This window comes from Agelaius tricolor, unplaced genomic scaffold (genome assembly GCF_023055355.1).
Source record: "Agelaius tricolor isolate 1412-34295 unplaced genomic scaffold, bAgeTri1.0.p SCAF_32, whole genome shotgun sequence".
Lineage (NCBI taxonomy): Eukaryota > Metazoa > Chordata > Aves > Passeriformes > Icteridae > Agelaius > Agelaius tricolor.
The window spans coordinates 6,270,836-6,285,693 of record NW_027269292.1 but is presented as its reverse complement, the minus strand read 5'-3'; the positions used below and the strand labels follow the sequence as shown (position 1 = coordinate 6,285,693).

General features: G+C 54.8%; 1 protein-coding gene across 2 annotated transcripts in view; it reads left to right on the top strand.

Moving 5' to 3' along the window:
• Window positions 1–14,858, top strand: part of RPTOR (regulatory associated protein of MTOR complex 1) — a 108,928-nt gene that overhangs the window by 53,933 nt on the left and 40,137 nt on the right. For both annotated transcript variants that reach the window (XM_071451539.1, XM_071451538.1), the window contains exons 12-20: window positions 2,245–2,328; window positions 3,264–3,374; window positions 5,030–5,104; window positions 5,563–5,628; window positions 6,207–6,398; window positions 7,827–7,967; window positions 9,280–9,397; window positions 11,024–11,164; window positions 11,932–12,090. In XM_071451539.1, coding sequence (XP_071307640.1) covers window positions 2,245–2,328; window positions 3,264–3,374; window positions 5,030–5,104; window positions 5,563–5,628; window positions 6,207–6,398; window positions 7,827–7,967; window positions 9,280–9,397; window positions 11,024–11,164; window positions 11,932–12,090 — 1,087 coding nt within the window. The remainder of the gene's footprint in view (window positions 1–2,244; window positions 2,329–3,263; window positions 3,375–5,029; window positions 5,105–5,562; window positions 5,629–6,206; window positions 6,399–7,826; window positions 7,968–9,279; window positions 9,398–11,023; window positions 11,165–11,931; window positions 12,091–14,858) is intronic.

Genomic DNA, 14,858 nt, shown 5'->3' with positions numbered 1-14,858 from the left:
GAGTTTCAGACCCTCTCTGCTCTGTTTCAGACCCCAAGGAGAGAAACCATCAGGAACAGCAGCAGCACACACAGCCTGGCCAGCCTTGGTCCCTGTGGGAGTCACTCTGTGCCATCTCCTGTGCACAGGCCCCTGCAGGCTGCCTTCATCCTGCCCTTGTGAGGGGCTGCCTGCCAAAGCACAGCCTGTGCCATGTCCCTGAGCCCCCTGTGTCCTGGCTCGTCCCTAATTTGGTGTTGGATGGAATTAACTCCCCATTTCTGCCTGAGGACACAGGGCTGGTGTGGGGGGTAGCACAGAGGGAATAATGGAATTAAGGAGCTGCCCCCCATCCTCTCCCCAGGCTCTGCAACGTCTCAGCCTGGGCTCAGGGTGTTGTGCAGAGCCACTGGGGAGCTGGGAATGGGAAATCCTGCCAGGCCCAGGGCTTTGTTTGGGGTGTTAATGGCAAACCAGAGCCTCTCCAGTCAGCCCCAGAGTGCTCTGGGGAATGTGCTGAGGGCAGAGTGTGGAGCTGGGGGTTCACCCTCACCCAGACAGCCTTTGCAGTCAGTTCCCTTTCCTGACAGAGTTTGGGGTCCCTTGGTTCCTCTGCAGGCTGCAGGGTGCCAGCTGTGTCACATCTGTGCCCCCTGCCAGCTCCAGCTGCTGTCCCAACCCTGCTCCAGCCTCTGCTCTCTGCTCCTGCTGCAGTCCCAAAGAGCTGCCCCTGTTATTGCTGGGCTGCTTGATGGAATAGGCTGGTGCCAACTAGGGCAGGATGGCCAAAATCCTCTCTCCTGTGACCTGCCCTGAGATCTGAGCTCTGATATTCAGGGTGAGCCCACAGCAGCAGTGATCACATCCCCCTGCTTTCTTCTGGACCTTTCCTGCACCACCTCAGTGCCCCGTACCAGTCATCCAGAGTGTGAGATGTGAGCCAAGTCATTCAGTTATTCTTCAATATTAAACATGAAAAATCATCTAATTTCAATATGCAGCATGCAAACAGACTGAGGAGGGGATGGAATTGGGGAGGTAAATCAAGGAGTCTCTTTCCCTGAGATCCATGCTGAAGGATGTTCCTCAATTTAAACTGGGGATTAAACGTTGCATTCCAATATCTTACATCTGTTAAGGAGATTAAGAACTGCAAGTCTATCTGTTAATATTTCACACCAGGCTAGGTATAAGCCAGCAAAGCACCACCTCATTAGCGTTGTCAGACTCCATTTTAATGAGATTTTTATTAACGACCAACATGACCTTTTGCTCCCTCTTAAGTCTGGGATATTGATTTGCCAAGGAAAGCAAAGCCTCCTCCTGTGCTCCTGAGCCTGGGGAGCAGAGGGAGGCTGGGCTGGAGCTGTCCCTTGGCTCCTGCTGCAGCAACCAGCACCAGGAGCTGGGCAAGGCAGCTGGGACCCTCAGGGTTTGCTCCAGCTGGGTGCCAGGCTGTGTCACAGATCCTGCACAGGGGCAGTGCAGGGTGCCAGGCTGTGTCACAGATCCTGCACAGGGGCAGTGCAGGGTCCCAGGCTGTGTCACAGATCCTGCACAGGGGCATTGCTGGGTGCCAGGCTGGCACAGATCCTGCACAGGGGCATTGCTGGGTGCCAGGCTGTGTTAGAGATCCTGCACAGGGGCATTGCTGGGTGCCAGGCTGTGTCACAGATCCTGCACAGGGGCAGTGCAGGGTGCCAGGCTGGCACAGATCCTGCACAGGGGCATTGCTGGGTGCCAGGCTGTGTCAGAGGCCCAAAAGAAGTAAAGAGAGAGAAGGCAAGAGTGTGGTAAAGAGGATGAGAGGAAGAGTAAAGGAGTAAAAGAGAGGATGGGAGGTTCCTGTTACAATACAATCAATCTTCTTCTGTGCTGAATATTCTCTTTCTCACTAACCAATCTAGTACAAGATAGAAATCCTATAGCATTTCCATACAGCCTATAAGAATCATTACATTCCCATACTGTGTTACATTTTAAACCCTAAAAACTCCTCTTTGGGCCCTTCTGCCAAGCTGGCAGGGTGTGCTCTGCCCCTTGGGCCTGTCTGCAAGCAGAGGGTGTTGTTCCATCAAAAGGGGATCAGCCACACCATTGTTTTGCAGTTGTTCAGTGACTGAGGGATCTCAAAGCTTGCTTTCATTTCCATCTCTCTCACAGTTTCCATATTCTCACAGTCTTTTGCCAGGCACTCATGCTGATCAGGCTTTCCTGTTTCCTGTGCCCCAGCAGTGACCCTCCCTCCCTGTGCTGTCCCTGCAGGTGCTGCTGAGCCAGGTGCACCGGCTGCGAGCGCTGGACCTGCTGGGGAGGTTCCTGGACCTGGGGCCCTGGGCTGTCAGTCTGGTGCGTGGGGGCTGCACTGGGCTCCATTCCCCCTCCCTGTGCTCTGCAGGGCCGTGGGTGCAGCTGCTGCCTGAGGGGAGGGAGCTGGGCAGCCCCAGCACGGCTCTGAGCGGTGACCCGGTCCTGTGCTGGTGTGTGGGAAAGGGAGCGATGCCACACGGGTTTGTGTTCATCACACCCAGCCCCTGCCCCTGCCCAGTGCGGCCAGGGGAGCTCCCAGGGAGCAGCTGAGTGTGAAATAATGCCAGGGACAAACCAGGAGGAAATACCATACAAAATAAATAGCCAAAAAAAGCACACGCATTTATTCTGTGTTCTTTCAGCTTACTGGCTGCATCATTTCCTTCTCCTCCTTTATCTGTTTGGTGTCTGGGTTTTACAAGCTCTTCTGAGCAGGCAGCAGCTGCATTCTGCAGTTTGGAAAGTGGCAGCACAGTGTGGAGCATAAATAAGAATTAAGCAGGAGCAGTTTAAAGCACTCCTGTAAATGGAGCTGTTTGATGATAAAAGTGATGAAGATGAAGCAGCAGCTGGTCCTGGAGCAGCTCAGTGATGGCACTTTGTAGTGCTTGGCTTTACCTCCTCCTGGAGAGACCTGGTAATTCCCAGTGGGAAGGCTGGAATTCCTGAGCTCTGTGATGTGTTTAGCTGGGAGAGCTGAGGGAGGTGAGCATAAAACAGCCCAGGCTGTGAGGAGAGGAGGCTGCTGCTGGATTAACTCGGGGTCTCTGTGGACCAGACGAGTCTGGGAATACCTGGTGCCATTCAAGATGAAAATAACAACAGACAAACACACGGGGATCCCCTCTTTACTGGGGAATTATTTCCTACCAGGTTTCCCAGCTGTGTCTGTAAAGATGCTGCACCCTGGGCCCTGCTGGGGGCTCAGCTGCCACGGGGGGTTTGGCTTTTACTGATTTGTTCCCTCCCTCCAGGCCCTCTCTGTTGGCATCTTCCCCTATGTGCTGAAGCTCCTGCAGAGCTCAGCTCGTGAGCTGAGGCCTCTCCTTGTGTTCATCTGGGCCAAGATCCTGGCAGTGGACAGTGTGAGTATTCCTGCCCCAGCCAGAGCCCTGCTTGCTGGGCTTGCAAATGAACAATGGAGCTGGTGAGTAGTTGCAGGGAAATTTGTAGAGTGGTGTCTCTGAGCCAGTGGTTTGTGGGTGCAATTAGTGGAGCACTGGACAAGTATTAGGAGAGGTGCTCACATCAATTCAGGCACAATTGGAAGTCCATGTAGAATGTCTGACCTGCTGTGGATGTTGGATCTTTCCTCTTTGGGGGTTATTTTTGTATCTCTCCTGCACTTCAGTATGGAGCATAGCACTGAATTTGTGAAGGTTTTCCTGCTGTTGATCCAGCATCGTCAGGTTTAGTTTTACAACAATATTTTCATTAACATCCTAAGAGGATTTGGGAAAGCAAAGAAAATGAAAACTATTCATCTCAGGGCTCTTCTGGAGAAGCTCATTTGTGGTGCCTCAGCCCCAGGTGTGTGCCAGGGCTCACTCAGGTGTGGTTCCCATGTGCTGTCCTGCCCCTCACACCTTCCCTCCCATGCTCTGGCACTGCCTCACTTGTTTGTGGGCTGAGCTTAACAGCAAAACACACACAAAAACCCCTCTGAAGGGGTGGGTTTGGGTTTCTTTGTGCTGTTTCACTCACTCATTCCAGCAGCACATGCTGGGCGTGGGAGGGAGGAGGAGGAGGTGCTGAGGATGCTGCTGGGGGGGCACAGGCAGCAGCTCCCTGCAGACAGAATATTTGCTGTGAGTCTGAACTTGCACACCAAGCCTGCAGCCTGGCTGGGTCAGGCTGTGCTCTCACTGCCAGAGGAGCTGTTTATGCCCTCCAGAGGAGGAGGAGGAGGAGGTGTCAGTGCTGCTGGGCTCCCCTGGTTCCCAGCACAGAGGGGTTCAGGTGTGGCCCTGCTCCCTCCTGGGCAGCAGGGTGGCCTGGGCAGCTCCCTGTGCTGCTGTCCAGGGGCTGGTTTGGGTGAGGAACACACGGGGCTGACCCTGGCAGGCTCTGAGAGGAGCCTGGGCCCTGCAGGGGTCGGGGAAGCCTCTCCTGTAGCTGCAGCCTGGCAGCAGTCCAGGCCCTCTGCTCCTGGCTCTGCCAAAACCAGCAGCTTCCCTCTCCTCAGCACTAAAATATTCCCTTGCATCGCTGCCTTGCCACCCCCCCTCCCCTTTCAGCAATTGGTTCCCTCCTTCCCCTTCTCCTCCTGATGAAAAATGCATGATCCTGTCCCGTGCCACAGGGAGCTGATGCCAAGTCAGGGTTTCCTCCCTTCCATTTTCACTTTCTGCACGTGGATCCTCTCGGAGTGACCCCAGAAGTGGAGCCTGAGCTGGTGTGTCAGCCCAGCTCCCCAGGGGCTGCTCTGCAGCCTGGGCTGGCTCTGCTGGAGACAGAAATTCCTGGGGAGCTTCATGGTGGCCCAGAGGTGGCTGCTCTGGCTCCTGCCCACACAGGAGCTCTCATTTCCTGCTGTTTGTGGCACTCTGGCAGTGGCAGAGGCTTCCCTGCCCTGCCCCTTGTCTGGTTGCAGCCCCCAGGAAGGGCTTGAGCTTCATCTGGCTTCTCAAAAGGAAACAAGGTGGGAGAGAAATGGTTGAGAAGTGAAAGGTTTGTACATTATTGGAGGAAGGAATGTGTGTGCTGTGTTCTCACTGTGGTTTTCTTGTCTCTCTCTCAGTCGTGCCAGGCTGACCTGGTGAAGGACAATGGGCACAAGTATTTCCTCTCAGTCCTGGCAGATCCCTACATGCCAGTAAGGACAAGTCACATTTATTCAGGCTCTTTAGCATTTCCTTGCCTTGTTTTAGCTGATGTTCTGCAGTTCTGCTGCCATGTGGGGTTGCTTCCCCTGCAGTGGCACCCAGAGCTGTGCTGGGCAGCCACTGCTGGGCTGTGGGCACAGGCACCACCCAGCCAAGGCTGAGCAATCTCCTCTGGGGTTGTGAAAGCAGGGTCCCTGGGGGTGCAGCTGGAGCAGGGAACTGCCCCACAGCTCTGGCAATTCCCTCTGCAGCAGCTGGGTTCCCATAAGGGTGTTTGGGGTCTCCCCAGAGCTGACTGGGAGCATGCTGGGGTGTAACAGGGCCAAGAAAGGGGAAGGAAAGCTGGGATTTTCTCCTTCTTTGCCATGGCTCTGGGGATGGTGCCCTGTTTGAGGGTGGGCTGTGGCTGTTCCTGCCCCCAGCTCACCTCAGTGTGTGCTGTTTTCAGGCTGAGCACAGGACCATGACAGCTTTCATCCTGGCTGTGATTGTCAACAACTACAACACGGGGCAGGTGAGTCCCAGCAGCCCTTCCCCTCATCCTCTGCCACCTCTCTCTGCCTCATGCCCTGGCTTTGGTACAAGGGTCCTGGCTTGCACTGAGCCCAAACCTGGACTTGGAAACTGAACTGGGATATTGGTTTTTGTTATTTCTGTGTGGATTAAGAGAAGAATTGGCCTGGAGATGTGACAGACGTTCTGCACCCAGCACCTGGCAGAGGGGGACAAGGACAGGGGTCCCTGCACAGCCACTGCACAGGAAGAGTTCTGGTCCTGTCCAGTGGGAGCCTGATGGCTGGGAATGGTCTGTGGCTTGAGCCATAAACCCTGGGGCTCTCACAGGTGCAAGGAATGTTTCCAAAGAGGAAAACCCAAGCTTTATGCATTGCAGAAAGCATTTTAATGCTCAACTATCTAATCAACTCTAGCTGCCTTTCCCTTGGTGCTGCTGGTGTTCTGTAACAAAATCAGTCTGGAACCACTGAACGATTATTTTCTCTTGGCTTCCTGACTCCTTCAGAAATAGTCTCGTTGTGCGGGGATGAGGTGGGAAGCTGTCATCCCAAACAAAAGGCTCGGTTTGTGTTGCAGGAAGCCTGCCTGCAGGGGAACCTGATAGCGATCTGCCTGGAGCAGCTGAACGATCCCCACCCGCTCCTCAGGCAGTGGGTGGCCATTTGTCTGGGCAGGATCTGGCAGAACTTCGACTCAGCCAGGTGGTGTGGAGTGAGAGACAGCGCCCATGAGAAGCTCTACAGCCTCCTCTCGGACCCAATCCCAGAGGTAAAACTCCAGCTCCTCTGGTGAGCCCCACTGGAACTGGCAGGGCTGGAGTTCCTGCAGAGCAGGGCATTCTAGAGCTTTGGGGTCGTGTCTGGTTCACAGAAGGATCTTGCTGCTGTTTCTTCAAGGTGATGCAAATCAAACAAGCCCAAAAGTCAAAATTTATCGCCCTAGGAGAAGAGCTTCCAAAGAAATGCAGAGGGAGTTCATAGAGCCCCAAACCCCTGGGACCTGGGCACTGCAGTGCCACAGTTTTTGCTTCCTTGCATATCAGAAGCTGTTAAAAATGTGGTCCCAAAAGTCACTGTGTTTTGCAAAAATCCCTCTAGTCTTCAAGTAAGAAAACTCTTCTCCCCTGCTCGTTGTGAAAATGCATCCTTAATTGGCTGTGTTTTACCTTTGTGGCACTCCCAGGAGAGGAGGGATTGTGCAGGGCCTGGCAGTGACTGACAGACCCCAACACACCCAGCACACCCTGGGAGAAGGGAGCTGAGATAAACAGCTCTGGTAACGTGCAGGGATTGGGGATGAGATCCCCTCCACATCCAGCCTCTGTCCTGCATCCTCCTCTTCTTGTCCCTGGCCCCATCCTCCCCACTTTCTGAGCAGTATTTCTGCACAGGTGGGGTGGCTTTCCAAAGTTCTCCCTGGTTTTTCTCCATTTTCCCATCCTCTAAGCCCATAACTGAAGACTGTAGCCAGCACTCCTGTGAAAGATCCACATCCCAACAGGGGCTGTGTGTACCTAATTAATATTCAAGGCAGCACCAACTGGAAGAGTCACCCATGGGAAGGTCACTGAGTATTCTGGGAAATTAACCATATCCTGCATCTGTGGATGCTTAAAACTGAGTTTGCTGAGGCTGCTGGGGCTGCTGCTCCCCAGGGGCCCCCCTGACCCAGCAGCTCAGGTGTGGTGGTGTTTGCAGGGGTCCCAGGATGAGGGAAGAGATGAGGATCTTGACTCCATGTTTCAGAAGGCTTTATTTATTATTTTATGATATATGTTACATTAAAACTATACTAAAAGAATAGAAGAAAGGATTTCATCAGAAGGCTGGCTAAGAATAGAAAAAGAATGATAACAAGGGCTTGTGAGTGACTGAGACAGTCTGGACAGCTGGGCTGTGATTGGCCATTAATTAGAAACAACCACACGAGACCGATCCCAGATCCACCTGCTGCATTCCACAGCAGCAGACAATCACTGTTTACATTTTATTCTTGAGGCTTCTCAGCTTCTCAAGAGAAAAAAATCTTAAAGAAAAGATTGTTCATGAAATGTGTCTGTGGCACTCAGGTTTGCAGCACTGAGCCAGCAGCTCAGGTTTGCAGCACTGAGCCAGCAGCTCAGGTTTGCAGTGCTGCTGTGTGTGGGGATGGCTGAGACCCAGAGGGGACAGGCAGGGCTGTTCTTTGTGCCCCCAGGTTCGCTGTGCTGCAGTTTTTGCCCTGGGCACCTTCGTGGGGAACTCTGCGGAGCGCACGGACCACTCGACCACCATCGACCACAACGTGGCCATGATGCTGGCCCAGCTCATCAACGATGGCAGCCCCATGGTCCGCAAGGTGAGGCCACTTTTACACCTCTCCTTCAGCTGGGAGCTGTGCTGGGTTCTGCTCTGGGGCTGCCCCTGCTCCCTGAGCCACGGCCCGTGCAGGGAATGAGGGAGCTCTGGCCAGGGAAAAGCCCTCCCTGCCTTTAGAGCCTCTCAGGCTGCTCCAGTGGCTCTCCTGTGGTAGCAGCCCCCAGCCTGGTAATAATTATTGACTCCATGATCCAGAAGGCATGAAAGACACTTTATTGTTAGAAATCCACAGTTCTTATAAAAACAGTGGTGGAACTAAGACCTGGTTGGTCTCAAAGTGAAAATTTTTCACACGCTATTGGTGGCTATCAATAACACACTCTAGAGAACCATATCTATAAACAATGGTTGCAGAAAGAGAGATAATAAATGTTTGAGTGCTTTTCCTCTAAGTTTCTCACAGCTTCTACCCAGCTTCCCAGGATTTTTCTGGGAAAGTCTGTGCCTGCTCTCTGTGGCCAGAGAGCTGCTGCCACCCTCCCCAGCTTTGGGAGAGCTACAGTTTCTGAGGCACCATCATACATCAATAGTACATTAAATGGTTTTTGACATTCTGGATTGTTTTTGAGGGCTGTTCTGAAGTGTCCTAATGTTTGTGTTTACTTTACTGGAACATCAACACCCTGGCAGTTGTCAGCAGCATTGCAAAGATTCATTTCTGTTGTCTCGTTCCAGCATTTAATCAGTTTAATTCAGGAGAGAGCTGCGTGTCACACGGAATGCTCTGGGAGATTCATAAATCTCTCCTTGGGAGATCAGTCCCTGAGCACAGACAGCAGCCAAAGGCAGCTCTGTCTCCTGTCTGCTGTTCCCAGGGGCCAGGCAGGAGGTGCCTCGTGGAGGGGCTGGGCAGTGCCAGGAGGGTCCATCCGTGCCCCAGGGGCTGAGAGCCCCCAGCCCTGGCACAGCCCTGGCTCTGAGGGAGCCACACACACCCCGGGGCTGGGCCAGGTCAGAGCTGCCTGTCAGACTGTCAGAACCAGCCACAGACCCCAGGATGCTTTGGGCTGGAAGGGACCCTAAAGCTCCTCTCGCTCCAAGCCCTGCTGTCCTAGGCAGGGACAGCTCCCTTAGGGCAGGCTGCTCCAAAGGGAGGGAGCCTGGCCAGGAAAGGCTGTGAGGAATCAGGTGTGAGACACAGTCCTCTGCCTTTCTGCAGCTCACCCCCTGAATTAAGGGAGAATTTCCACCCTGGATGGCCCCCCAGTAACACCAACAGTGCTGGTCAGTGTTTGCCCTCAGTCCCTTGTTGCTCTGTGTACCCATGGATGTTCCTTGTGCTCTTTCCCCAGGAGCTGGTGGTGGCCCTGAGTCACCTGGTGGTTCAGTACGAGAGCAATTTCTGCACCGTGGCCTTGCAGTTCATAGAGGAGGAGAAGAATTACCCTCTCCCTTCTCCAGCTGCTCCAGGTGGGGCTTGGCTTTGGCTGCCCAGGAGATGCAGGGACTGAAAGTACTTGGGAATGATTTAAGGAGTTCTCCCAACACAGGGAGCTTCTTGTGGGTGGGGGTTTATTAAAGAGCCCTGCTGTGACGTGGTGGGTGACAAGGAGGGGACATCTGGTGTCTGTTCAGCCCTGTGAGATGTTGCACTGGAGGAGTCCATCCTGCACTGAGTCCCCACCCCAGCCTTGGCTGCAGCTCACCAGGAGCCTCCTGCCCATTCAGAGATGCTGGCCAAGGCAGCACAGACTCATTTTCTGTGTCCCCTCTGGAGCCACACGTGAACGTCCAGTGTCACAGTGACCTGCTGAGAGCTCCAGCACACCATGAGCCAGCCCTGCTGCTGGGAGGGCCAGACAACGAGGGGAAGAACTCTGTGCTCTGAGCCTGTGGCCTCATCCCTTTTGTTGTGTCTGAGGCTTTATGTGAAGAGTGAAATGTCCTGGTGAAGTTGTCTCTGACCTCACCTTTCCTTTAGATGTAAACTGCAGTGGAAATCTTGAAGGATAACAGGAGGATCTTGGAGACCAGACTGTGTGCTGTCTCTGCACAGAGTGGTTTGGTCTCCCTGTCCTGTGAATAACTGAATCATATTGGAAAATGAGCTCCTCCCCATTTGCTGCAGGAGATAAACACTGCATGTTTACAGGGCTTTCTACAGGGCTTTTCCTGACCCAAAAGAATCCTGAAGTGGGACACCCTGGAAGCACTGGCCCCCCACCACAGTGCAGCCACTGCAGGGAAACAGAGCAGCTCCTCTGAGCCCATGGGACTTTAATATGATTTAAATCAGGCCTGAAATTTGGTGAAGAAACCAGAATTTTCATGGCTCCTTGTGATGAGCAAATCCAGGGGGGGTTTGATGAGCAGGAGCAGAGAGGAGCTGGCCAAGGCTGCCTCAGGCTGTCCTGACACAGGGGCTGGGCAGTGGCAGAGAGGAGTCAGCAGGGCCCCTGGGAGGCACTGGCAAGGCTGGGCTCACCTGGCCTTGTTGGATGTCCCAGACTGCCCTCCTGGACAGCAGAGATGGGATCCAGGCTGGATCCACGGCCATAGCGTGTCCCCTTTGAGCCTGACAGAGAATGCCCAACTCTGCTCAGTCAGGGATGTTTTAATGACTCATTTGCATCAGTCTGACAGACTGGTCAGAATCAGCCACAGAACCCCAGCCTGCTTTGGGCTGGAAGGGACCCTAAAGCTCCTCTGGTTCCAGGCCCTGCTGTCCTAGGCAGGGACACCTCCCATAGGGCAGGGAGCTCAGTGCCCATTTGCTGGGCACTGACCCAGGTTTGGGGCTGGGTTTGGTGCCAGCCATGGCCTTGCAGGGTCCTGGTTGCTGGAATTTCAGTCTTGGAGTGTTAGGAAATTTCTCTCCATCTTGAGCTAGGACTGGAGTTTTCCCATTTCCACTGGTGTGTGCTTGATGGCTGGTGTGTGTCTCACCAGGAAAGTTGGAAATTTCCAGGTTGCTTACCCCAGCCAGGGGCAGTGGCCACGTACAGAGGCCATTTCCCCAGGGTCTGGGTGTCACTTAGCCATGGCACTGGGGGCTCTGGGGGCACGCTCAGCATCACTGCTGCTCTTGCCTTGCAGAGGGCGGGAGCCTGACCCCGGTGCGGGACGGGCCCTGCACGCCGCGGCTGCGCTCCGTCAGCTCCTACGGCAACATCCGCGCCGTCACCAGCGCCAGGAGCCTCAACAAGAGCCTGCAGAACCTCAGCCTCAACGAGGAGAGTAAGGCACCTCCCCTGGGCCAGCCAGGGCACCTCCTCTGTGCCAGCCAGGGCACCTGCCCTGTGCCCCCTGTGCCAGCCAGGGCACCTCCTCTGCCCCATGTGCCTCCCCTGCCCCCTGTGCCAGCCAGGGCACCTCCTCTGTGCCCCTTGTGCCAGCCAGGGCACCTCCTCTGTGCCCCTTGTGCCAGCCAGGGCACCTCCTCTGTGCCCCCTGTGCCAGCCAGGGCACCTGCCCTGTGCCCCCTGTGCCAGCCAGGGCACCTCCTCTGCCCCATGTGCCTCCCCTGCCCCCTGTGCCAGCCAGGGCACCTCCTCTGTGCCCCTTGTGCCAGCCAGGGCACCTCCTCTGTGCCCCCTGTGCCAGCCAGGGCACCTCCTCTGTGCCCCCTGTGCCTCCCCTTCCCCTGTGCACAGCCCAGGCTGCAGCTGGCGCTTTATCCCAAATTGTCCAGCTCCCAGGGCTTGGGTGAGGAGCCCCCTCATAATTAGTTGCAATTTTCTGGTCATTAGCATTGATTTTTCTGAGTGTTTGGGGACTAAAAAATGTGCCTTCCAGCTTCCAAGCATAAGTGGATTTTTAACTCAATGTTTTTCCCATTCTGCGTTTAATCCTTCAGTATGAAAAAGGGGAATTGTGGCTTGGCCCCCTGGGTAAGGGGTTTCCTTCCCTGAGCGTGGCAGGATTTAGAAAAGGGCTGTTTTGTCTGGGTGAAGATGGTTCTCTTGCCAGTCCTGGTTGCAGCATCTGCTGTTGTGTCCTGGCAGCTGGGAGCTCTGTGGCCTTTTCCCCTGGGAACCTGAGCACGAGCAGCAGTGCCAGCAGCACGCTGGGCAGCCCTGAGAACGAGGAGTACATCCTGTCCTTCGAGACCATCGACAAGATGAGAAGAGTCAGCTCCTACTCCTCCCTCAACTCCCTCATCGGTGAGCACAGCCCCCCTGCCCTGCCCTGGGGCTCCAGCACATTCCCCTCCCTGCCCTGTGTGCCTGGGTCACCCCAGCAGAGGGGTGGCAGTGGGAGCTCTTGGCTCCAGGTCTAAGCTGCACTGAAATCCTGTCAGGAATTCAGGCACAAAGAATGTGGGGGCCACAACAGCTTGGCTGTAAAGTACCTGTAGCTTTTCAAACAGTCTGAGCCATTCTGGCACGGCATCACAGGCACCATGCAGAAGGACCTGGCTTCTGGAATGGCCTCCTTCCAGGGAAAGCAGCATGCATGGGGAAATGCTGGGGGAAGTCTCTGTGTTTCCTCTGTAATCAGTAAATGGGCCCATATTTTCACAAATCAGTGCAAAGAGAGTAACTCAGGGAGAAATCACCTTTGCCTTGACCAAAGAAACATTTTCTCTGCTCTGTTTTTTAGGAGAATTAATGGTGATTTGGCTCTCCCCAGCTGAAAGATTCAGGGATTGTAATTACTGAGCCCCTGTGGCAGTTTAAAATCATGAGTTCATTAGGAACTTGATCAGTTAATTTGCTTTTGATTATCAGTAATGACATTGGATCTTCTGAAGCATGGCAGGGATGTTAGGAAATTTCTCTCCATCCTGAGCTAGGACTGGAGTTTTCCCATTTCCACTGGTGTGTGCTTGATGGCTGGTGTGTGTCTCACCAGAGCTGTGCAGCACAGCTGGAAAAGGCTCTGGAGAGGAGCTGGAGGTGGTGAGGGGAACTTTGGAAAGAGAGAGCAGCTCTCCAAGGCCTCCTTCATTCCTGATCCATCAAAGAGCTCAGACCCAGCTGGAGCTTAGAGAAGTGTTTAAAATTCATGACTCGCACAGAATCCCATTACCTTCCCGTTTGCCCGCTGCAAGCCAGGCTTTTCTCACTCCTTCTGAAGCCTCACCATCCTCCAGCCCTGTCTCCTGCTCCCCAGGAGAGGTGCCAGCAGCCCCAGGCACCCCCAGAGCTCTGCAGCCCAGGCTGACCCTGCTCCTGGGGCCTTGGGCTGCGGTGCAGGGGAGCAGAGCCCTGTGCCTGGAGGAGTGCATGCTCTGCTCTTGTCTTCTGAGACAGGAGATGGGGCTCTGGCTCTGCAGCAAGGCATCTGAGACGGCCACAGCAATGGAAAAGGTGCTTGGGGCACGTGGGGAGACTCCAAGTGGAGCAGAAATCTGGTCTGCAAGAGGGAAGGGAGGAATTCTCAGCCCCAGTTTGTGTTCTGTGCTCTGCATTCCTGTCCTAAGCTGATTCGCTGATCACAGAATTCCAGAATGGTTTAGGTTGGGAGGGACCCTAAAGCCCATCCAGTGCCACCCCTGCCATGGGCAGGGACACCTTCCACCATGTTCCAAGCCCTGTCCAAGCTGGCCCTGGGCCCTTCCAGGGATCCAGGGCAGCCACAACCTGCTGAAGCTCAGCTCTTTGCTGCTCTCTGGCAGCTTTAGGAACTTGGCACGGGAGTGGTTGTTCTGGATCAGTCTCTACACTGGCACTGAGGCACCACACAATGGACTTCTTCCCAAAAACTTGAGGAGAACCTCTCCATTCCTCCTTGTCCCATTTTACAAGCAGTTCCTTAGCTAGCTGTGGGCCAAATGTGCCCATTATGGCTCCCCAATTGCCACCACACACGCTCTGAGCCGAGCTCTGTGTTCTCTGGCAGCTGCTCCTTGGCCAGACAGGCCAGCACCAGGAGAGACATTTATTTCTGGCCCACTTTTCCAGCTGGCAAGAGGCAGTTTGTGGTTAGTCAACAAAGACATCATTTTGGAAGGGAAGCTGAGCCTTGCTGCTTTTCCATGCAGCCACTCATTAATCTTGGTGTCCTGGAAATGTTCAGTTTTAAGATAGGAAAAGGGATGGAATTAAGATGGGGGTTTGCATACCTCGAGGCTGATTATTCATATCCAAACTGCACCATGAAAGCCTTTGTCCCACAGAGAGCTTGGCTGGAAAGATTATCTTAAGGAGTGATCAAAGAAGGAGGAAAATAAATCTCGGAGCCATGAAATGCTGGGGAATTGTTGTCTCCTCCAGCAGGAGAGGCTGGGGGTGGAGAGCTGTTTGCCACTTGCCAGGATGTGCCTCAGAGTGCCAGTGAGGGCGGAGGTTGCTGCGGTGAGGATGAGGATGAGGAGAGCAGGGGTGGAGGTGGACACTGAGGTGCAGGAAACAGAGAGAGTTGGGGCAGGGGAGCCTCCTACTCTGGGCTAATGCACCGAGATAATGAGGAGGAGCTGGTCAGCCAGCAGTGTGTGCAGCTGGGAACAGGCACAGCAGCAAAGCCCAGGGATCTGGGTGGGCTTTGGGAGTGGGAACTTGCTGCAGGGGCTGCTCAGAGGGGGCTGTGTCCCTGCTGTGCTGCCAGGGGCGCCTGCCCTGAGGAATTCCTTCTGCTGAGCTGCTCCTGTGGAGCACGGGGAGCTGCAGCTCTGCCCAGGGCTCAGGGTGAGCTCAGGGGCTCAGGGGCTGGGCTGCGCCTGCAGGGAGCAGAGCTTGGGCAGCTGGGGGCATCTGGGGTGTCCCCTTCACCCGGGGTCCCTCCTGGCAGGAGGAGGGTTCATGGCAGGCACATTGAGCTGCTGTGGGGATTTGGGGTGTCCCCTTCACCCAGGGTCACTCCTGGCAGGAGGAGGGTTCATGGCAGGCACACTGAGCTGCTGTGGGGATTTGGGGTGTCCCCTTCACCCAGGGTCCCTCCTGGCAGGAGGAGGGTTCATGGCAGGCCCACTGAGCTGCTGTGGTTGGCA